The following is a 24,229-nucleotide window of genomic DNA, read 5'->3' as shown; positions in this document are numbered from 1 at the left end:
ATGAGCTTGGGCAACGAGACAGGCAAACAAAGGAGAAAGACTGCTGAGGAAATTACTTTCTGGCAAGATACTGTCAATGCCGAGAGTCAAGCACTTTCCAAACAGAGGTTGTAAGTGTGTTGTACCACAGGAAGCTTTTACAAACTCAAGCACAGCCAACAAATCAAATCAATTGCCTGCAGAATGCAAAAGATCCCTATTATAGCCAAGCAGCCACCTTGGAAAGAAAATCCAATACCTCAGACAAGGTTCACATTGAAACAACCACTGTGCAAATTGTCTAATGATAATGGCTCCTAATTTAATGTTTGTGCTGGGAAAGGAATGGTCGGGGTGGGTCACGTGTTTAACTGCAAAAAACATATTCTAATGAACAGAGAATAAGGATGAGCAGCAATATGAAACTTTCATTTGCCAACAAAAAAGGGAAGTCATTTAAAGGAGAACTATTGCAAAAATTAAAATTTAATTCAAGCTTCCTCATACTGAAATAAGAAGCTTTCTTAATACAATCAATTCAATATTCTGTACGGTTTCTGAAATAATCAAGTTTATGTTCACTGTTCCTCTCTCAGCATCTGTTTCTCTTCATTCTCTCTTCATGCAGCAGTTGGGTGTCACATATTCACTGACAGTTAGATCCAATATATCTTATAGGGGGGTTCCTTTTGCCTAGAAGATGTATTAGAGGTCACTCTATTAAACTCACCAGACATCATGTCTCTCTACATGCAGAATTTGTGCAAAAGGCAGTTATTTTGTTACATTTTGTTTGCAGTGGGATCAGTTATTTGAGTGAGCTCTAAAGGTGGCCATAGATGCAAAGATCCTATCGTACGAATCCTCAATTCGTGCGATTTTCAGACCTTGTGTGGAGAGTCCCGTCAGATCAGTCGTTTGGTCGATCAGACAGGTTTGATTTTTTCCCGACCTTCCCGCCAGAGCCCATTGCGCATCATAATCCGGTCGTTCGGCCATAGGGCCGAACGTTCAGATTACCCCCGATATAGCCATGCCGTTAGTGGCATATGGGGGAAAGCGGCTCATTTGTCGATGTTGCCAAATGAGCGGATCTTTTCGTTTATGTCCACCTTTATACAACTGCTAGGAAAGGGAAGAGCTCCCCTATAAGATATATTGGATCTGTCAGTGAATATCTGACACCCAACTGCTGCATGAAGACAGAATGAAGAGAAACAGATGCTGAGAGAGGAATAGTGAACATAAACTTGATTATTTCAGAAACCGTACTGAATTTGAAATTGATTGTATTTAGAAAGTTTCTATTTTCAGTATGATACATCATGTCTCTCTACATGCAGAATTTGTGCAAAAGGCAATTATTTTGTTAGATTTTGTTTGTACAACAAACTCATCAACAAATTCATCTGCTAGGAAAGGAAGCCCCCCGCCCCAATATAAGATATATTACTTTAATAAAAGCAGTAACAGTGTAAAAAACTTATTTTCTAACCTCACTTCAGTGCGGACTACATTGTTGATGAGCGTGGGTTAATCAAGCTCACAAATGAGTGATGTTTCATTGATTATAATTTTTCATTGGATGAAATGAAACTCAGGGGAATGACTCCAATATTTCAATATCTAACAATTGCAATTGTCAGTCGATTCTTTTCAATGACAGTTCTAACTTGAAACTCCTGTGTAAATGTATGTGCAAATTAATGGTGAGCACACAGGCTGTATTTTACAGAAATTTTAACACAGATACAACAGGAATTCAAAACATTGCCAAAGAAAGAACGAGTTATTTCCATAGTTCACATGTTTATACATTCCTTTTTTTTTCCCAAAAGAGATGTTTTGTAATTAAAAATGTAATCCTTGTGGAGAATGGGACTTACTTGGACTGGTAAGGATTGAGACTTGCAATGGGCACTACCTTTGTCTGAGATCCCCCAGGTGTGTTCAACATACCTCCTCCTCCAAACAATCTAGATGTTCCTCTGTTCATTGAAGGAGGAGGAGCTGTGGGAAGAAAAAATCCATAGCAAACTCTCAAGGATGATTACAAAATAAAACAGCCTATTTAAAGATGCAGAACTATTAGGCACATATAACATGAGTGCACTTGCTAACCCTCCAGTCAGAAACCGCATAAGCTTTTAAGACTCCATAATACATTGAAGTAAAAATAAGTAAATAACCCACAAGGCCCAAGAGGAATCATGCAGATAAAATGAAGAGCTATCCAGAGGCCTAGCAGAGAAAGATTAGACGGCATACTCACAAACACAGTAAGACTGTCTGCAATGCAGATAATTATGGCAAATTTACGGAATTTGAAATCTGTAAATCTGTGGTTGTTTAACCACAGCCTGAGGCAAGAAGCTTCCACACTTAGGGTCGGGGCACACAGGCAGATTCGGGGAGATAAGTCGCCCAACGACAAAGCTCCTCTTTTTTTGTACGACTAATTACTCCCCTGCCTTCTGGCGGCTTAAATGTAAATTGCCCGCGGAATAGCACTCTGAGCGATTCATTTTCTGAAGTCGTGCAAAGATTCGTGAGGCAATTTCAAGCGACTTCCCGCCGGCAATTTTCATTTTAGCCGACGGGAAGGCGACTAATCTCCCTGAATCTGCTTGTGTGCCCTGACCCTTAAATGTATTCCCTGACAATAAAGATGCATTCCTTATGTAGCGTTCCTACACAATACATACATACACACACATATACATATATATATATACCATATATACTCGCGTATAAGCCGAGTTTTTCAGCTCCCAAAATAAGCTGAAAAATGCTGCCTCGGCTTATACGCGGCTTATACGCGGGTCAGTTAAAAAAAATTACCTATTTGATGCGCGTGCCTCTTCCGTGCTGATGGCTGCGCCTGCGCCTTCCCTCTCTTGCTGACTGCTGCCTGGCTGCCGCCCCTGACTCCCAGGCTAGGGAGTGTGTGTGCCCGCGGTGCGCGCTCCCTGCAAGGCGTGCTGCTGCTAGTGGTGTCGGAGGAGGAGAGAGTCAGGGAGGGGGGCGGGCCGCGTGTCTCACCGAGTTTCCTCGTTATCACTTGCCGAGTTGGGGGGCGGGCTTAAGGGCCCACCCCGAGTTAAGTTGCGGTCGGTGGATACCATGGCGGAAGCAGCGGGATCGTCCAGCCGGCACGAGAAGAGCCTTGGGCTGCTCACTAGTAAGTTTGTGTCGCTGCTGCAGGAGGCGAAGGATGGGGTGCTCGACCTGAAAGTGGTAAATTCCCCGTAATCCGTGAGCAGCCCGGGCTTGTTTTTCTGGGTTTCCAGACAGTGGCTGGATACTGTGCAACAGGGCAATTAGAGGGACTCAGTAATGTGCTGCCTGTAGTACCTGCACTGACCACAAGGGGCGCAAGTTAGACTAACGGGGCTGGCATGGCATGCTGGGTATTTTACCCCAGGGTTGCCATGTTGTCTGTTTTCCAGCCAAATTAGGCTAGTAATTTAAAGCCCAGGCGGGTTTTGAAAGCACAAACTAGCCAAGGTACGGATTTGGGCTACTTTTTGGGCCTTTGGCTGCTTGGAAACCAGCTGAAATTTTTCCTTGCCCTAATGTGCTAAATATCTCCCAATGTATGTTGGGAAATGTAGTTTTTGTTTTAACAATTTGCCTACTGCAAAGTTTAATGTACAAGACTAAAATACCCAGGAGCCAAAATATTTGAATAGTATAAAAAAAAGTATTTATTTTACATTACCGGTACTCATGTACTCTCCCACCTTTCATATTTAATACAGCAGCCTCAGTACTAAATGTGTAAGTAGGCATGGTGTGTGGAGGCGTGACATGATTATTGAAACTTACCAGTAGCTGCTGCATTTCTCACCTTAGGCTTATACGCGAGTCAATAAGTTTTCCCAGTTTTTGGAGGTAAAATTAGGTACTTCGGCTTATACACGGGTCGGCTTATACACGAGTATATACGGTATATAATATCCACTATTTTGGATTCAGCCAAACCCCCAAATCCTTCGTGAAAGTTTCCTCCAAACCGAATCCTAATTTGCATATGCAAATTAGGGTTGGGAAGGGGAAAACATTTTTCACTTCCTTGTTTTGTGACAAAAAAAGTCACGCAATTTCCCTCCCTGCCCCTAATTTGCATACGCAAATTAGGATTCAGATTAGATTCGGCCAAATCCTGCTGAAAAAGGCCGAATCCCAAAACAAATCCTGGATTCTGTGCATCCCTAATTGGAAACCGTAGAATATTATCTGAATAATATTTGAAGTGCTTGGGACCTAAGGTTTTTCTGTATAAGAGGGGGCTCTTTCTGTAATTTGAATTATTATTATTTTGCTGCAGCCACTGGCTCTGCAGAGTTGGAGGAAGTTTGTATTAAACAATACAAAAACTTTAAAACCAACTTTAAATGACATGACAACACAGGACCCAGTGCAGTCTGTATATTCTGATCAGTCTTGCTGTATAATAATTTAATTATAATAATTTATAACCACATTGAGCATGTGCACAGTCTTAGTCTTGCAAAGATGTATAACAAAGTTACAAGATGGTGACCCCCTGTGGCCAACTTTGAAAACACAAATCATGTTTTATTAGGCTTGTGGTGCAGTAAGTTCATGTTTAGTATACAAAATACAGCATTTCTAGCATTATTCTAGTTTAGACGTTAGTTTCCCTTTAGCCTTCAAATGTACTTCATGGCCTTCCTGTATTTTGGAGCTCAAGTAATGGATCACATACTTGTACTAAGAACAAGCAGAACTTGCCATGTTTACATATGCTCCACTCCATTGATTAGCACAGCACTATGCGCAGATTAATCATGGATATTTCCATTAACACTCAACATTTTGGCTCATAATAATCAGTAAGTAAAACTATCAACGAAGTGAGCTAGCCACAACCCTAGTTTTAGAGTGCCACCATTTGAGATGAAGGAAGGAAGCTGTGCAGGGTGCCAAGTAATCACAGGCTAATTACAGAAAAAGACATACAATAGTATGGGTATATAAATTGTTATTTTATCACTAGAACTTTATCCTTGATAAAGGCCTCAATGAGGGCTGAAGCGTTGCATGCACAAGTGATGGCTTGATAAAAAAATGTAAGTTAACTTAAAAAAATAAAGACATACATCAAGTTCAACCTTTTATGTATGTAAGTATGTACAATATATGTATGTGTACGAAATATATATATATATATATATATATATATATATATATATATATATATATATATTTATATTTATATTATATGTGCCTCTCATATGCAGCAGGAGGAAAAATTCCTTCCAGACACCACGATAGAAATCAGACCGGAACTGTCTACACTAGAGCTTCTTGCCCCCGTATGCAAAGCTCTGGATACTTGATGCATTCGTTCAGCTAAAAAAATGCCAGGCAGGAAATTTTCACCAAAGCTAGTAGAAATTGTACAGTTCATTTTACAGAAAAAAACAAATACATTATCCCCAGCCATCAACACTTACATAAAGACTCACCTGAATTGTTCTGGGGTTTGCTAGGTGGGGGGGCTGGAGCAGGAGCAGATGCGGGTGCTGCAGGCTGTGGTGGCCCTTGCCCTGAATAACAATCAACTCTTTGTTAAATGATAACAGATGGCAGATGTTAACAATTATTTCTGCTGTAGCAAATATACATTCCTGAAATTAACTTCCAGCATGGCTAACCTTACAGCAATAATTAGAAGTTACAAACTAGTGAGTAAAACTTAACGCTATACAGTACTATTTAGAAATTAGATTATGGCCTTAGTTAACACAACTGCTTTGCAAAATGATTTGGATACTTCATATAAAATATGATATATATATATATATATATATATATATATATATATATATATATATATATATTCGTTTTCCAAGGAATGACGCACTCCAGGACTTCATAATGAGATCAAGCAAAGTGAAGTTTATTTGTCAACGTTTCGGTCCAGTCTGGACCTTTCTCAAGACATGCGTCATTCCTTGGAACACGACTATCTGCACTATATATGACAGCACCCAGGCAGTAAAACTCTGCTGGATTGGAGACAGTTAGGCCCATAAATCTTTGGACAGAGACAACTTTTTTTTCTAATTTTAGTTCTGTAAATGACCACAATGAATTTTAAATAAAATAACTCAGATGCAGTTGAACTGCAGACTTTCAGCTTTAATTCAGTGGGTTGAACAAAAGGATTGCATAAAAATGTCAGGAACTAAAGCCTTTTTTTAATGTTAGTTTCCAAAAAACTATATATGTAGTTTGTGAAAAGTGTTTAGGTTGTACTGTATACAACTGTGAAGATTCCAGCCCAGCCTAGTAATGGTGTCTTTGTGGAATGCATCAATCCTTTCACACGGATATGCCAGACATCCAAAATGATCCACTTTTTCGATGAACGAAAGGAGGACACTCACCCGCAGGTTAACTGCTGATAATTATTTATTATTCACACTGCTTAACACAACATGTTTCGGGCTACTGGTGCCCTTTCTCAAGTGTTCTAAGTGTTTAGGTTGTACTGGTCAGATTGTTAATATGTGTTTGATTTTGGCTGTGATAGGTGCCCTTTAAGCATCCTAAAATGTACTACTACTACTAAGTCACATTCTCTTTGAAAGGTAACAACTTCAAACGATACATTTGTGTAAAACAAGGGAGCAGATGTGAATAACAGATGTAGCAATATGCAGAGAGCACAATCGCAGACGAGTTATCGTGGGCTTCAAAATCAATAAATAATCTCATTCGTTCAACCGCCAAGAACAGTTGCAGGAATACGGAGCGCTAACCAAATAAAACTCAGCACGAATGTGACAATTCTATCAAATGTGTAAATGAGGTTAATGGGCCTAATCATTTTTCTGAACAGGAGGCAGTGGAGTCACAACTAAAGGCCTGCAAAGTGCAAGCTCTATTGCTAAATATTGTTTTGGTTTCATGGTGCCGACATGAAGATAAATCCTTTTTCTAAATCCATAAAGGAAATTCAAATGCAATTTTTGCTAAACGCAGATTACTACTGATGTCTTGCAAGAGATTACAAATATTTGGATTTTAACCCTTACTGAGACAAAGACCAACACTAAGAAAAATAGATGTGCCCTCGGTTCAAACCAGAGCTGAGCACAAGAGTATCAGTCCCACCCAATGACTACAATGGTCTGCCATTAAATATATGGCAGTATATCTGTTTTTTATACAACCAAATTTGCCTCCATTATGCACACAACACTGCCTCCGAATAGGGTTTATCAGGCATGTTTGGGGCTTACAGGGGAACTATAGGGAAAAAGAAAATTTAATATAAACTTTATCATACTGAAATAAGAAACTTTGTGCATGGGAAAAAAATTTTTTTCAAAATGAATCAGTTAATAGTGCTGCTCCAGCAGAATTCTGCACTGAAATCCATTTCTCAAAAGAGCAAACAGATTTTATTATATTTAATTTTGAAATCTGACATCGGGCTAGATATATTGTCATTTTCCCAGGTGTGCCCAGTCATGTGACTTGTGCTCTGATAAACTTCAGTCACTTTTTACTGCTGTACTGCAAGTTGGAGTGATATCACCCCCTTCCCTTTCCCCCCAGCAGCCAAACAACAGAACAATGGGAAGGTAACCAGATAACAGCTCCCTAACACAAGATAACAGCTGCCTGGTAGATCTAAGAACAACACTCAATAGTAAAAACCCATGTCCCACTGAGACACATTCAGTTACATTGAGAAGGAAAAACAGCAGCCTGCCAGAAAGCATTTCTCTCCTAAAGTGCAGGCAAAGTCACATGACCAGGGGCAGCTGGGAAATTGACAAAATGTCTAGCCCCATGTCAGATTTCAAAATTGAATATAAAAAAATCTGTTTGCTCTTTTGAGAAATGGATTTCAGTGCAGAATTCTGCTGGAGCAGCACTATTAACTGATTCATTTTGAAAAAAAATTTTTTGCCCATGACAGTATCCCTTTAAATATTCTGTACTGTTTCTGGAATAATCAAGTTTATATTCACTATCCCTCTCTCAGCATCTGTTTCTCTTCATTCTCTCTTCATGCAGCAGTTGGGTATCAGATATTCATGAACAGTTAGATCCAATATATCTTATAGGGGGGCTCCTTTTGCCTAGCAGATGTATTAGAGCTCACTCAAATAACTGATTCCAGTACAAACACAATCTAACAAAATAACTGCCTTTTGCACAAATCCTGCATGTAGAGAGACATGATGTCTGGTGAGTTTAATAGAGTGACCTCTAATACATCTTCTCACATCTGCTGAGAGAGGAATAGTGACAATAAACTTGATTATTTCAGGAGCAGTACAGAACTTTCTATTGATTGTATTGAGAACATTTCTTATGTCAGTATATTTTATATTTTTGTGATAGCTCCAATTTAATAACTAAATAACTACTTTCAGAAAATTACTTTTTTTGGTGTTTGCACATAAGGAATATAAGCATAGGAGATCAATTACATGTATATTTTGCCCACAGTTATTATGTGCAACATCGGTTTAGTAATTTCCTACTACTTTACTCATGGTGGCATTCAAGTAATGTAAGCTTTCATGGCTCATATCACTGGACTCATAAACCAGACTGAAGTGTAGCTTGTAGTCATTCTTAAACACAAGATCATTAGAATAGTCTTACATTTGCACCAGTGTCATGAACTTGATTCTCTATTATAAAATGCAACCTTGGAGTATATTTTTGCAAGCTTCCCACAGTCATTTTTTATAGCTTAGAGCAATAGTTAAAGGGATTCTGTCATGATTTTTATGATGTCATTTTTATTTCTAAATGACACTGTTTACACTGCAAATAATTCACTGTACAATATAAAATGTCATTCCTGAAGCAGCAAGTGTATTTAGTTGTAATATTGGTGTGTAGGTGCATCTCAGCTCATTTTGCCTGGTCATGTACTTTTAGAAAGAGCCAGCACTTTAGGATGGAACTGCTTTCTGGCAGCCTGTTGTTTCTCCTACTCAATGTAACTGAATGTGTCTCAGTGGGACCTGGATTTTACTATTGAGTGCTGTTCTTAGATCAATCAGGCAGCTGTTATCTTGTGTTAGAGAGCTACTATCTGGTTACCTTCCCATTGTTCTGTTGTTAGGCTGCTGGGGGTGATATCAGTCCAACTTGCAGTACAGCAGAAAAGAGTGACTGAAGTTTAACAGAGCACAAGTCACATGACTGGGGGCAGCTGGGAAATTGACAAAATGTCAATATGAATGAATAAAGTGAGTGATCTGTGCCAAGCCTTAATCACACACACTGATAAATCTGCCCTTAAAAGTTTATTTAACCTACTGTGCATTACACTGATTTTTTTGTTAACCACAACACGGAAGTTGCTACTACTGTATGCAGAGATGACTTGCTTGCTACCCAAGCTAATTTAACTTACAATTCATAAGTAATATTCAGATACAGGTATTGGAGGGGTTATCCAGAACGCTCTGGACCTGGTGTTTTCTGGATAACTGATCTTTCCGTAATTTGGATCTTCATACCCTAAGTCTACTAGGAAATCAAGTAAACATTAAATAAACCCAATAGGCTGGTTTTGCTTCCAATAAGAATATCTAGTATAGATATACTATGACCTGGATGAATGAAAATCTTCATAGTCATACTTCCAATAAGAATTAATTATATCTTAGTTTGGATCAAGTACAAGTAAATGTTTTATTATTAAAAAGAAAAAGGAAATTTATCATTTGGATTATTTTAATAAAATAGAGTCTATGGGAGACAGCCTTTCTGTGAGTCGGAGCTTCCTGAATAGTGGGTTTCTGGATAATGGATCTTATACCTCTGTTTTTTGACAAATTCATATTTCACCTGAATTTTCTGCTTTCATTCGCAATTTTAAAAGAGTAATGTGCCAACATTTGTAGCACATATTTATCTGGAAACAACATGTTAAAACGGGAACAATCGGAAGTGGAAATAGTCATATTTCATACACGTACCCTCGTTGTAGGGCTGCGGAGTGCCAATCTTTTCCTTAACCAAATCAGCAGATTTCAGAATCTCCATCTCCATCACAATGATAACTCTCCTAGAGAACAAGGTAAAGTAAAATATGGGAATACATGTTAATTTCTCCCCACACTTAAAGGACATGTAAAGCCTACATTTTCCTACCATGTATACATGTTGCATATCTTCCCCACCCAAGTCACATAATTTGTACTGCATATACCCCCTCTATTTGCCGGAGCAATCACATTTTCCTAAAACAAATAGAAGCTTCCACCCGGCGGACATTTTCCCTCTGACACATCATCAGTAATATTGAGACATGTAGGCTGTAAAGGTCATACAATGCAGAATGCAGGTTACACAGGCACAACATACTTTGATAAAAAGTTCTGCTGAGGTTCAGCACTGTAATGGTAAAGCTGAGCTCAGGAGAGGTGGTTAGGAAAAAAGAACGGACCAGACAGCTAGAGTTTCTAGGGGAAGCAGCAATGCTATCTCTTCATTGGCTGTTAGACTGGAGGGTGTGTTTAGTAATCTGAGCTGAGAAGAATGGAGCATGCTCACAAAAGCCAAAGCAAATTCCTGAGAGAGGGGCTCAATGGGTTAGAGGAGGAGAACAATTTCTAAGTGGTTAAGGGGATGCTGCAAACTAAGGTTGTTACCTTTTAACAACCAGAGTGGCAGTTATCTAAAGATTTCAAAAAGGCTGTTCAAGGATTACATTTTTGTGGGGAGTGTGTACAAATCCTTCAACATAAACATAACAAATATACGTATATCTATAAACATAGATGCCTACTAACATTTGGTCAATGCATGGCTGCCTTTAGTGTGTTAGCTAAGCATTAGAAGAAAAGCAATACTATAAATTCAGTGATTTATTTGTATTTAATGCTTTTAGCTTGCTTGTCTATCACTTCCAAATATTATTTTTCTTGCAACCATCTTATATAAAAAAAAGATTTTAGTCTATAGGTCTGGACAGAGGCATATGCATTTGAGCTCTCTCCTCTATTTCAATAATTAACCATTACATTCTAAACATCATATTTTAATCTGAAATGCAAATATGGGCCACAAAGCACATGGCACAAGGGGTGATTTGTCTCCTTTACAAAATCTAACTCTCTGTTAGGGATGCACCAAATCCAGGATTCGGTTCGGGAATTCAGCCAGGATTCAGCCTTTTTCAGACGGATTTGACCGAATCCTTCTTCCCGGCCAGACCAAATCCTAATTTGCATATGCAAATTAGGGGCGGGAGAGAGATCATGTGACTTGTGACAAAACAAGGAAGTAAAAAAATGTTTCCCCTTCACACCCCTAATTGACATATGCAAATTAGGATTCAGATTCAGTCGAATCTTTTGCGATGGATTCGGCCGAATCCAAAATAGTGGATTCGGTGCGTCCCTACACTCTGTGACGGACAAAATACCTTAAATACTTTTCTACAAGAGAACCTTAAACTGTGTTTAAGTAGTACAGTGTGTAAATGCTCTTTACTATATTTTGGTGAAATAGCAGGATTCTATTCACATGGAAATTAATGTTTTCTGCTATACAAAGGTAAAAATGTTATCAGCTGCAGGAAGATCTCTAAGAACTGATACATTTCCTGCACCTCTCTAACAGAAATGAGCAGAAGAAAAGACTAAAAAATAAAACGTCACATTACCTTCCATCTTTCAGATTATTTACAATAAACCGTGTCACCTGACAAATACAGTTTGTGGCAAGAAGATTGTGATCCACAAGGGAGTTCAGCTGGGTTGCCAACATAAAAGCTGTCATGGGTGAAAAATAATTGTAAAATGGATGAAAGAGACTACTTAATTACAGTGGGTCAAATTAAATGTTTTCATTCAGAGCCAGAGGCAGAAAGCATCACAAAAACACCAGCACTAAGAATCATTTTGCATTTAGTTTGTTTATGTTAACAAGGAAGCAACTGCAAGATTGATTTGCAAACAGCATCCCTTTCAGATTTGGAACAATTTACAACACCCTGATCCCCTTTGGCTGCTAGAAGAAAACAAATTAATGCAAAATGTTTCTTTATTTCTAAGCTGGCTGCTGATTTACTTATGTTCTTCACATGTCGCCACCGACTTTTATAACTTAAAGGGGTTGTTCACCTTTGAGATAACTGTTAGTATGATGTAGAGAGGGATGTTGAGAAAATTTGCAATTGGTTTTCATTTTTATTATTTAAGGTTTTTGAGTACCGTATATATTCGAGTATAAGCAGAGTTTTTCAGCCCCCAAAAAAAGCTGAAAAACTAACTCGGCTTATACTCGGGTCAAGCGCAAAAATAGGCGTCCGAGAAATGGTCGCCGGCGTCCGAGAAATGGTCGCCGGCGTCCGAGAAATGGTCGCCGGCGTCCGAGAAATGGTCGCCGGCGTCCGAGAAATGGTCGCCGGCGTCCGAGAAATGGTCGCCGGCGTCCGAGAAATGGTCGCCGGCGTCCGAGAAATGGTCGCCGGCACCTCCAATGGGAGCAGAAACCCTCAATTTTTTGATTGAAACTTACCAGAAGCTGCTGCATTTCTCACCCTCGGCTTATACTCCAGTCAATAAGCTTTCCCAGTTTTTGCAGGTAAAATTAGGTACCTCGGCTTATACTCGGGACGGCTTATACTCGAGTATATACAGCAATTTAGCTTTTTATTCAGCAGCTCTTTAATTTGCATTATAAGTAATCTGGTAGCTAGCGTCCAAATTCCCCTAGCAACCATGCATTGATATAAATAAGAGACTGGAATATGATGCCTGAGTAGAAAGAAGAGTAATAAAAAGTAGCTACAACAATTAACATGTAGCCTTACAGAGCATTTGCTTTTTATAAGGGGTCAGTGACGCTCATTTGAAAGCTGCAAAGAGTCAGAAGAAAAAGGCAAATAACCATAAAACTATAAAAAAAATAAGATAATAAAGACCAATTGAAAAGTTGCGATTCTATAACATACTAAAAGTTACCTAAAAAATGAACCACCCCTTTAAATTTACCAGCTTTGCCCTGACACTAATTTAGTCAACTTCTCCAGAGTCTGTTCTATTTAACTTCTAGTATCTGATTCAAGCTGCTACCTGGTTGCTAGAGTAAATTGGACCATAGCAACCAGTTAGCTTCTCAAACTGCAAAGCAGTTATAATGTGTATAAAATATCACTGTTAACATCACACTAAGGGGGTTATGAAATAAAAGGCACCAAGTTTGCCCAGGAGGCCTAAATACAGTTTTGATAGAATTTGACAGAAGTTTATTTACCCTGGAATGAACGCGCCATGCAAAGGGCACAACAGATTCACCATATAGATTGTTCTTTAATAGGCTCCAGCTTGTAGCAAGTGCAAACTTTATCCTATGTTAAGTAATATAAATGTTAAAGAGGTTCTTTACCTTTGAGTTAACGTTTATTATGATGTAGAGAGGGATATTCTTGGGCAATTTGCAATTGTTTTTCATTTTATTATTATTTCAGGTTTTTGAGTTATATAGCTTTTTATTCAGCAGCTCTTCAATTTGCATTATAAGCTGTCTAGTAGCTAGGGTACTAACTCCCCTAGCAACCATGCATTGATTTGAATAAGAGACTGGAATATGAATAGGAGAGGCCAGAATAGAAATAAGAGTAATAAAAAGTAGCAATAACAAGTAATGTGTAGCCTTACAGAGTATTTGTTTTTTAGATGGGGTTCGCAATACCCATTTGAAAGCTGCAAAGAGTCAGAAGAAAAAGGCAAATAACTATAAAAAATAAATAATAAAAACCAATTCAAAAGTTGTTTAGAATTGGCCGTTCTATAACATACTAAAAGTTACCTTAAAGGTGAACCATCCCTTTAAATATATGATTTTAATTGTGTAAAAATATATACATTACTAACAAGAAAGGGTATTGAGGCCATCACTCATTAGGAGGCGATAACGTGGAGGGCCATTTCCAGTGTTGATTGAGCGGATATTCTAGAAAGAAAAATAAATCCACATTATCGGAACTGCTTGACTCATGGAAGACTCATTGGAAAAAGCTTAAATAATATACATACAATCACTTGCAGAGTTGGCTTGCAAGAAGAATCGCCACCCAACATAGCCTGAAAATATATAAATAAATTAATACATTAGTAATGATAAAAACACCCTGAAATTATTTTTTTCATGTTTAGCAGATTATTACAGTACAATGGAAGGATCTGGACAGAACGGTCTGCTACATTTTCCCTTTGATTGTGAATTGCTGGGTATAACATTCAACACGTACAATAGGTATAGAGACTGATCTAAAAAGTACCGTCAATAAATTGGTGCATGTATGTTTATATATATATTTATATAATACACAAAAGCCATGAATATCTTGTAAATTATATCCTTATAAACGGTGAGTTCTGATGTCATCAGTTATAAACGGTGAGTTCTGATGTCATTTCTGTCACATGACTCACTGAAACGTGTGTATTATAATAAATAAAGTACCCCCAGTTGTAAAATATGAGGATATTAGAAGTTACCTTGGAGTTCCATGACCTGTATAAAAACACTCGGCCTTCAGCCTCGTACTTTTATATGGTCATGAAACTCCTCTGTAACTTATAATATCCTTATATTTTACAAGAGGGGCTACTTTATTCACTATATGATACACAAAAGCCATTAATATCTTGTAAATGATATCCTTATAAACGGTGAGTTCTGATGTAATCAGTTATAAACGGTGAGTAGTGATGTCATTTCTGTCACATGACTCACTGAAATTTGTGTATTATAATAAATAAAGTACCCCCAGTGTCCACAGACAGGGTGAATATATAATATACACACAACTGCAAAGTAGCATGAGATAACAAGTACAGGTGGAATTTAAAGTAAACATCGAAGCACCTGAAATAGGTAGCCATGTTATGTGGAACACTGCATCCGTGCACTATGGTTCCCGTTTCATCTTGACACAGGGTCCCTTTAAGTAGTGACATCATTGCATCAATTTTAAGGAGAATAAACACAACCCTGGTCAATGCATGGGGGAGCCCCTCTTTTTAATCTTTATTTTTAAAACAAAGCTGTGTGTTTTATGCAGAGGTTTTAGGTTCAGATCCAGATAACAGGGACATTGGATTTAAAAAGGGCAAGTCACCAAAATAAAACCTAATTCTCAGCAACTTTCCAATATACATTGATTACAAATTCCCAGTGCTTTTAAAGTTATTTGTAAAAACAATTGCAAAATTGAAAGCAGTATTTGCTTAAAGAGTTACTGACACCAGAAATTATTTTTTTTATCCTAATATTGCCTTTGGAAGCTACTTATAATTTTGCCATAAAGTATTTGCACAATGTTTTTACATCCCCTGTCAGATCTCCCATGTTCCTGTATGAGGGGGCTGCCATATTTGTGCAGCAGAAGTCCGTTACCATTAGAAACTCTAACTGACAGATTGAGATGTGACAGTCAGGTTGGCAAATAGTCAGGTTTTAGCAACTTATAATTACAGAAACAAAACCTCTCAATGACCTATAGGTGACTTTTAATGTACATTCATATTTTAAAAAGTAGTTTTTTAGCGTCCGTATCACTTTAACTCCCAGTTTTTACTTTTTAAACAATGTTGCAAAAGTCTTGGTTCCCCATCAGAAAAGTCAGGTCTGTTAATCAGCTGCTTGTCTTACATTGTATCAGCAGTTATCAGGGCAGAGAATAGAAAGGGACTGACACTGCTTTCAATAGCAATTCATATAAATAAAAAACCATAGATAATTTGTAATCAATGTACCCAGGTATGGGACCTGTTATCCAGAATCCTCAGAACCTGAGGTTTTCCAGATAACGGATCTTTCCGTAATTTGGATCTTCATACCTTAAATCTACTAGAAAATCATATAAACATGAATTAAAGCCAATAGGCTGGTTTTGCCTCCAATAAGGATTAATTATATCTTAGTTGGGATCAAGTACAAGTGACTGTTTTATTATTACAGAGAAAAAGGAAATCACTTTGTCAAAATTTGGATTATTTGATTACAATGTTGTCTATGGGAGACTGCCTTGCCGTAATTCGGAACTTTCTGCATAACGGATCCCATACCTGTATTGCAAAATTGCTTAGAATAATGTTTTCTCTGATTAGGGACATTTTTATTGTGGGTTTGACTTGCCCTTTAAAGTGCAGTGGGTGAGGAAGTAAAGTAAATGATGTATGAGCTCTGTATAGAGCGGCACAATAAGACAACACTATATACAGGACATAAGGACTGAATGAATGTTTACTTTCATATGTTATAGGACTTCTAAGCAACTTTTCAATTGGCCTTTGTTTTTTGTTTTTTCTAGCTTTCAAATGGGGGTCACTGACCCCCATCTAAAAAAACAAATGCTACTTTCTATTCCTCCTCTTTCTATTCAGGCCTCTCCTATTCATATCCCAGTCTCTTATTCAAATCAGTGCATGGTTGCTAGGGGAATTTGGACCTTAGCAACCACATACCTGTGGAAATCTTTCATCTTTCTATTCAGGCCTCTCCTATTCATAGTCCAGCCTCTCATTCACATTAATACATGGTTGCTAGGGGAATTTAGACCCTAGCAACCAGATGGCTGACATTACACAGTGGAGAGCAGCTGAATAAAAAGCGAAATAAGTCAGAAAGCAGAAATAATGAAAGGCAATGGTGTGACAATATCAGGGAGTTAATTTAAAGGAGAACACGTGGTTTATTTGTGTAGAAGGGATGGTCACGTGCTTGTCTCACTACAGACAATGATAAAGTACAAGTGAGGAGTCTCTAGTTGGAGACAAGGTGTCGGGTTTGTGTGAGAACACGTGACACACGTCATTACCGTATATACTGTACAGCTCAGCACTTACCGAGATGGCGCCCTCGCTGAGGTGTGGAAGAGCCATACTAGTTCTTCTCTCGGGACACCACTTCTCCTCTCTGTCTCACTCACTGCGACACACTATAGCCCGCGCGCGCCAGCCTTCTGCCAGCACTTAACCTGGCGCCAAATCCCACGCACAGGAACGTAGGGGCCGACTACGCGCTTGCGTCATCAGCCGTGCGTCGCCAACAACGTCCGTCCTTCTTTAGCTCTGGCAAATGTTTTCACGGAATAAATGTCGTCTCACTGTAGGGCAATACGACCTTTCCAATACGCCCTTTTAAAATATATATAGTTCCTCCAGATGTTCTGCGGAAAAAGGAGACCTTAATTGGCCTGCCATCAACAATCATGGCGGCCTGAGAGAACATTTGAGCTCAATGTTATTGGCTGGCGGGGTGACGTCGCAGTGGCGCCAAAACTGACAGAACTGAGTGAAAAGCAGAGAGTGAGTGAGAGAGAGAGAGAGAGACAGGTCCTGGTTGAATGTGGAAGAGTTAGTATGTCGGGTTCAACAGCCTATAAAGAACAGGTACATAGCCAAGAAGTCATCAGCCGCAGTGTTACATCAATTCCCCCTGTCCTAATCCTTCCTCTGTGAGCTGCTTGTGTGGCCTGTCCCCTGCCCACTAGAAATCTTCTTTTTATTTTTGGCTGGTTATTTAACTTTTTAGTCAACTCTCAAGTTTACAGTTTCAGCAATATGGTTGCTAGGGTCCAACTTACCATAGCAACTGTAGACACCCATAGGGTTAATGTGCCCCTATGGCTTTAATTCCCTACACTTCCTGATCACCATAGTTTCTAGGCAGAGGCCCATGTAGCTAGCTGTATTTGCATAGTTGTGCTATTGGCCAGGAGGCGCTGTGACCACTTCCTGTCACACTTTGGTATAGTGAGTGAGAAGGGGTGGGGCTTCCTCTTTGGCTTCTGGTTGCTGATGCAGCTGGCTGTTCCAGGGGAGCCTGGGTACAACAAGGCCCAGTAAAGGCAATTTGCCCTAGAGGGAGCTGAACCTCTAGTGTCGGGGAGCAGGGACCCCATGAATGAGGCCAGCTAGAGATAGGTTACTAGCTGTAATAGGAGTCAACAGGAGAGTGAGGGAAGAGAGAAATAACAAGGAGGTGTAACAGGGAGGAGCTTCCCAGGCTGTAACATTTGCTACAGTGAAGGGACACAGTGGATATTGTGTGAGGCTTTAGCTTCTCCTCTCTGACCCCTCCACTTCAATCGAAAGTTGTCAGTTAGTCTTCATTTTTTTTAAAAAAAAAATAGAGTTTCAATATTAAATATGCCTCTTTACTTCTTGCCATTGTAGGGAAGTGTTATTTGCCCTTTCCCTAACTGCATAACTCTGTGACTTTAAAGGGATCCTGTCATCGGAAAACATGTTTTTTTCCAAACGCATCAGTTAATAGTGCTGCTCCAGCAGAATTCTGCACTGAAATCCATTTCTCAAAAGAGCAAACAGACTTTTTTATATTCAATTTTGAAATCTGACATGGGGCTAGACATTTTGTCAATTTCCCAGCTGCCCCTGGTCATGTGACTTGTGCCTGCACTTTAGGAGAGAAATGCTTTCTGGCAGGCTGCTGTTTTTCCTTCTCAATGTAACTGAATGTGTCTCAGTGGGACCTGGATTTTACTATTGAGTGTTGTTCTTAGATCTACCAGATCTATTTCTGGTCAGGTGATCTCTTCCTGTTACAGTTAGAGCTGCAGTATTTCTGGCCAGGTGATCTCTTCCTATGTATTCCTAAAGTATGTATGAAGTTATAAAAAAAAACTGAAAAAAACACAAATGTAAAATGCTGGCATCTAGGTTACTGGCATCTTGGCAGCCTTGGGAGCTCAATTGGGAGAGGAGTATTACATTAGGGAAATATGGTGGAATGCCTTTATATGGAATACTTGCAGAGACGTGCAACTAAATTGGTTAGAGGGACGGAAGACTTAAATTATGAGGGTAGACTGTCAAGGTTGGGGTTGTTTTCTCTGGAAAAAAGGCGCTTGCGAGGGGACATGATTAGACTTTACAAGTACATTAGAGGACATTATAGACAAATGGCAGGGGACCTTTTTACCCATAAAGTGGATCACCATACCAGAGGCCACCCCTTTAGACTAGAAGAAAAGAACTTTCATTTGAAGCAACGTAGAGGGTTCTTCACAGTCAGGACAGTGAGGTTGTGGAATGCACTGCCGGGTGATGTTGTGATGGCTGATTCAGTTAATGCCTTTAAGAATGGCTTGGATGATTTTTTGGACAGACATAATATCCAAGGCTATTGTGATACTAAACTCTATAGTTAGTATAGGTATGGGTATATAGAATTTTAATTAAAAGTAGGGAGGGGTGTGTGTATGGATGATGGGTTTTCATTTGGAGGGGTTGAACTTGATGGACTTTGTCTTTTTTCAACCCAATTTAAATTTAACTATGTAACTATATGGCCACCTAACTCTACAACAAATACCAAGGAATACTTCTATCTATATATACTACTAGATACTACTATCTATACTATTATCTTTTGGGATATCCCTGAGCCTAGCCGCATGAGTGCCTATGCTTTTGGGGTACTTACCTTTTTCATGGGACCTTCTGGCTGCTCTGCTAACCATGTGATGGCCTATCTCTTACTCCTAGAGTGAGCTATCGCTACTTTCTAGGCCTACCTTGTAGATGCATTTCTGCTACCGAGGCCTCAAGCCTCCAGATGTTCAACACCAACCTCACCCTCTAGAAACTGTGGTCCAAAGTGGCTGCTTTTTGGGATCCCTCTCATTTTAAAAAACTAGGGGACACTTGTTAAGCCTGGCCAATCTCTTAATTTCGCCAGGGCATGGTTAATGGGATGGGGACATACTGCCTCAATGGAATAGACCAGCCCATAGGTGGTGTTAACCCTAGGGGATTTTCCTAAGTAATGGTAAAAGAAGTGTACAGTAGGATAAGTGGGTGCCATTAGCAGAGGCAGTATTTATTGTCTATGCTGTAAGGAATCATGACGGCGTTCTGTCAGGCGCGGGACGCCGGCGATGGGCGCGAGGACGCAGGCGGAAACGCCTAAGATGGACGTGCTGGCGTCAGTACTGCGACGTCAGCGGAATGACGCCAGTTTGGCGCCAAAGTAACAATATTTAAACCTGATCCAGATTGAGATGCATTGCCTGGTTATAGGTTGTTCCAACTGAAATCCTAGCGTTCTACACTTCTGGAATTCCTGTTATTGACCTTTGCTTGTACCTGGACTGTGATTCTTGCTGCCTGTCTCGATTTATCTGCCTGCCTCATCGTTTACGAATCTCGCTGCCTGCCTTCTGACCTCGGACCTCCTGACCACGATTCTGCTTAATCCCTTGTACTTCGCTGATCGCCTCACTGGCTACTCTCCACAACTCTACTCCCTGTTCCACACCAGGTGGGTAGGGGTTGTGTGAGGCGCTTGTGGGTTCACTATCCACCACTCCAGCTCCTTCTACGACTGGATTATACTGGTAAGTCTGACATGTGCCGTCATTAATCGTTCAAAAGCTGGAGTGAATGCTATTTACCAGGTATCCGCTGTTGTGCTGAAAAACATTGCATTTTATATTGTTCTTGTGTTAGTAAGTGAGCTCTCAGGTGTGTAGGTATAGCTTGCTATAGAATTGACTTATCTGCAGAGCCTAAACTGACATATATTATCTCCAAATACATATCCAAGTATCTTCACTGCCATCCCTAGATCAACATGCTAGTTTAGTATTTTCTGATTTACTAAGCAGGAATTCAAGCAGCTTTTGAGACTACGGTTATCTGGCAATAGCCCAGATAACCGTAGTAGGGAGCGCAATCCTCCTCTTTACTACTCTCACTGGAAAATGTTTTTCGCATAGAAAACTGATAAAATGCCCTTCTATAAGAGAGTATTAGTAAATCCTGCAGAATTCGTGTGCGAGGAGGATACATAGCAACTGAGCATTTTAGTCATTTTTTTCTGTAATATAAATGAACCCAGAACAGGCAGTCCGTATACACATAAAGTGGGCAACTAATGCATCAGTCAATATATAATGAAGCCAAATGAAAATTTTAAAAATTTGGATTATTTGATTATAATGGAGTATTATGTGAGCATAATTTGGAGCTTTCTGTAAAATGGATTTCTGGATAATGGATCCCATACCTGTATAGGAGGTAGGGATTACTTAGTCATCACTTGTGCGCAAACAAAATGTTGGGTCTATTTAGATGAAAAGCCACAGTTGAAAACATCTCTGTTTTATTATCAATCTTTGCAAAAGGCATTAAACTTTGTTTTTGAAAACTCTGTAAAGCGTTCAGGCATCTCATGTACATCATACGTTGACCTTTTTCAGAACTTTTAGCACAAAAGATATTTATGTGTTATACTATAATTTTAAAGGATAAAGAAAATGAAAACCCAGCAACCCCAGAAAAGAAAATAACTATAATTTCTCTATGATTAACAATGCGCGTTTTTAAGCTGTTGTTTTGGGTTCTAAAACCATTTACGTCTCATGATTATTACATTCATACATTACATTGATCCATTCTTCTGCTCTGTGTGTTTGGCAGCCTACAGCAATGGGAGATCATTCCTCCTTTTCCCTGGCAGTCTGATTGTGTATCACAATGACTGTGACAGCAAAAGTCGTTTCAGGTAATGGGGCTTTTAGAGACATTTTAAGCAATTTCTATTGTAATTAAAGTGGCAGTTTCATATGTCTGCAAAGCAAAATGTATTTATGGCGTATTTTTCAATCACTGCCTGGTACAGATGTACAGTATGTGTGCACAAGTGTAGAAAATTTGAATATAGGAAGAGACCATCCACTAGTAAAACAGTAGCCAAAGTATTTGTAAAATTAAAAAGACTTTATTAGGACATATGTAAGCCTAACGCATTTCGTGCCTGAAGTGGGCACTTACTCATACTCTACTCATTCATTCATTTTTTTTTTCTTTATTTTTTCATAAATGTTTTTTATTCATTTTTATTATGCGGTTAATTGTGCACAAGTGTCCCTCCTTTATACTAGTCAATGTAATAATTACTAATGACCCGCGGTTATAAAGTTTATAGGAATAGGAGGGGGTTGCATTGTAAACCTTTATGAATTCTATAAGGCACCTGTAATAAAATCTTACCCTTGTGGGGGTCGGCGGGGACGCCCGCCATGAATGTATTCAGCGCTGGTTTCCTAGGGCGCACGCGGCATACCTCCTTGTGTTATAAAGGCACAGGTGCAGCGAGCAATGGCGCGAAATTTTAAAGTACTTTAAGGTACATTTTATTTTTAGACACTGCCCGTTATAGGAGTTTGTTCCTGGTGCTATCTGAGCTTTTGCTAATCTGTTTTGAACCTGTTTGATTCCTGTTGTGACCCCTGCCTGGCTTTTGACTATTCCGACCTCTGGATCCTAACCCTTGCCTGAATACCGACCTCTTCTGCTTAACCCCTCTTATTGACTTCCTGGTTTGACCCTTGCCTTCCTGACTACGTTTATTCTCTGCCTGCCCCGACCCGGCCTGATCTGACTACTCTATTGCCTAACGTCTTGTACCGCAACCTTCGGCCTATATTTAGCACAATAGACTAATTTTGGAATTGGCAACAGTCTGCACAGAGTACTCAGGTGCAATGTCGCCTTCGCCCACAACTAGGGGAGCAGATCATCCAAACTGTCAGCACCGCTCCTTTGCGGAATGCTCCACTTCTGCAAAATGGCAACACCAATGGGTACATAGTGATGTCATCATGCCACGTTTTGATGTAAAAATTCTAAATAAAGAAACGCGAGAGACCCAGGTTCAATGCCAAAATATAAGTTCAACTCTTTAGTGTTCCTGGGTGCTCTGCAATTCTCTACTGACTGATTCCTGGATTTTGGCCTTCTTGCTTTGTTCCTGACTATGCTGATTGCTCTCTGACCTTGATTTATTGCCTGGATTTCGACCTTGATATTTATGCCATCATCTTCTTGCCTGCTCATCCCCCTTTTATGTAGATGGGGAATCAACTAAGGTTCTTCTGCAGGATTATCACTACTCAGCCCTCAACCAGATGTGATACTACAACTCCCACTGTGAGCTGAATCACCCCAGGATGCTCTGCCATACATCCCTCTCTAGTTTATGAATAATATAACAGTGAATATATTTATTAATGACAAAAGGGGTTATTCCAAACAACAAGCTGAAGTGCCCTTAGTCTCTGATTAAAAATCTTCTTCAGCATCTTATTTGTCTCTGAAAGAGAGAGTTTTCCTACTAAGCACTCAGAAATAAGTCACTAACGAGTAATTAAATTTGCATATGAAACCCAAATTAATTACTTAATCACATCTCTATTAGTGAACGTCTTGAAGTGGCAATTATATATATGCGCTGAATGGAAATTTCCCTAATGGGTGACGAGGAAGTGATCTCTGCCTTTCCCTTACCAGAATATACAGCCCTACAGCCAGACAGATGCAGCCGGACAGAAATTCCGCAAATGAAATTCAGAGTGAATGTAAGTGAAAGGGCTATAGACAGACCAAATAACCAGATACTGCTCTTTCTTCCTGCTTCCTTCTTTCCAGAAATTCTGAATAGTATGAACGAGACAGCAGTTATAGATGTAAAAATATTTGCTTTTGTGAAGTCTCTCCTGGGTATTGCAGTTTGTGGGTCAATGTTTTCCATCCCTGATGTATGTCTTTTTAGTGGAGACCCAAGCCTTCCTCCAATGACCTCCAACCAAAGGCATTTGGAGCAGAACTATCCCTAACAGTTCCAGATGGAATGAGCTCCTTAGCACAGTGAAAGAAAATATCTTTAATATGAGCCATCAATGCCGTTTGCTCGGTTTGTCTATATTTCTTGGACTAAACAAACAAGGGAATGGCATTGAAGCCAATGCTTCTGGGCACAGTACATACCGTCCCTGTGAATTCTTTTCCAAGCCTGTTTGTGGGATCTGTGAGTACCATTTTCTCCTTTGGTCGGATATCTCCACCTTGAGCTGTAGGTCTGGGGCATGAGCACCAGGACCCCACATATTACTGGTGAGATTATAACCTTCCTAGGTTTTTATATTGGGACCTTTTCTATAAATATTCTTGACTTTCCCAGCCTGAAATAACAGAAAAATGTGAATATCTGAAGCTTTAATTGCTCTTAAGCAAGTAGAAGTGCATTTGGTCGCTTCCTCTAAATGTTTCTGTAGCTCGTTTTCTGTAATCATTTGTTTGGGGGTGCCAACTCAGCCATTCATTTGGTTTTTGATGACTTTTTTGTGTTCTTAATTGAACTCTTAATGGCTATAACAATCAATTTAGAACTTGTATTTCACCCTTTATTATCACTA

General features: G+C 39.4%; 1 protein-coding gene across 1 annotated transcript in view; it reads right to left on the bottom strand.

The window, feature by feature from the left end:
• rpa1.S (replication protein A1 S homeolog) overlaps positions 1-17,009 on the bottom strand; it is a 33,800-nt gene extending 16,791 nt beyond the window's left edge. Inside the window, exons 1-7 of the mRNA XM_041583312.1 lie at positions 16,854-17,009; positions 14,037-14,084; positions 13,875-13,953; positions 11,660-11,768; positions 9,969-10,057; positions 5,475-5,555; positions 1,866-1,989 (exon numbers count right to left, since the gene is read on the bottom strand). Of these exons, the coding sequence (XP_041439246.1) occupies positions 1,866-1,989; positions 5,475-5,555; positions 9,969-10,057; positions 11,660-11,768; positions 13,875-13,953; positions 14,037-14,084; positions 16,854-16,889 (566 nt within the window). The 5' untranslated portion in view covers positions 16,890-17,009. The remainder of the gene's footprint in view (positions 1-1,865; positions 1,990-5,474; positions 5,556-9,968; positions 10,058-11,659; positions 11,769-13,874; positions 13,954-14,036; positions 14,085-16,853) is intronic.
• Positions 17,010-24,229: the final 7,220 nt, after the last annotated feature.

Source organism: Xenopus laevis, chromosome 2S, assembly GCF_017654675.1.
Source record: "Xenopus laevis strain J_2021 chromosome 2S, Xenopus_laevis_v10.1, whole genome shotgun sequence".
Lineage (NCBI taxonomy): Eukaryota > Metazoa > Chordata > Amphibia > Anura > Pipidae > Xenopus > Xenopus laevis.
The sequence above is the reverse complement of the archived record's forward strand: the minus strand, read 5'-3'. Positions and strand labels throughout refer to the sequence as shown.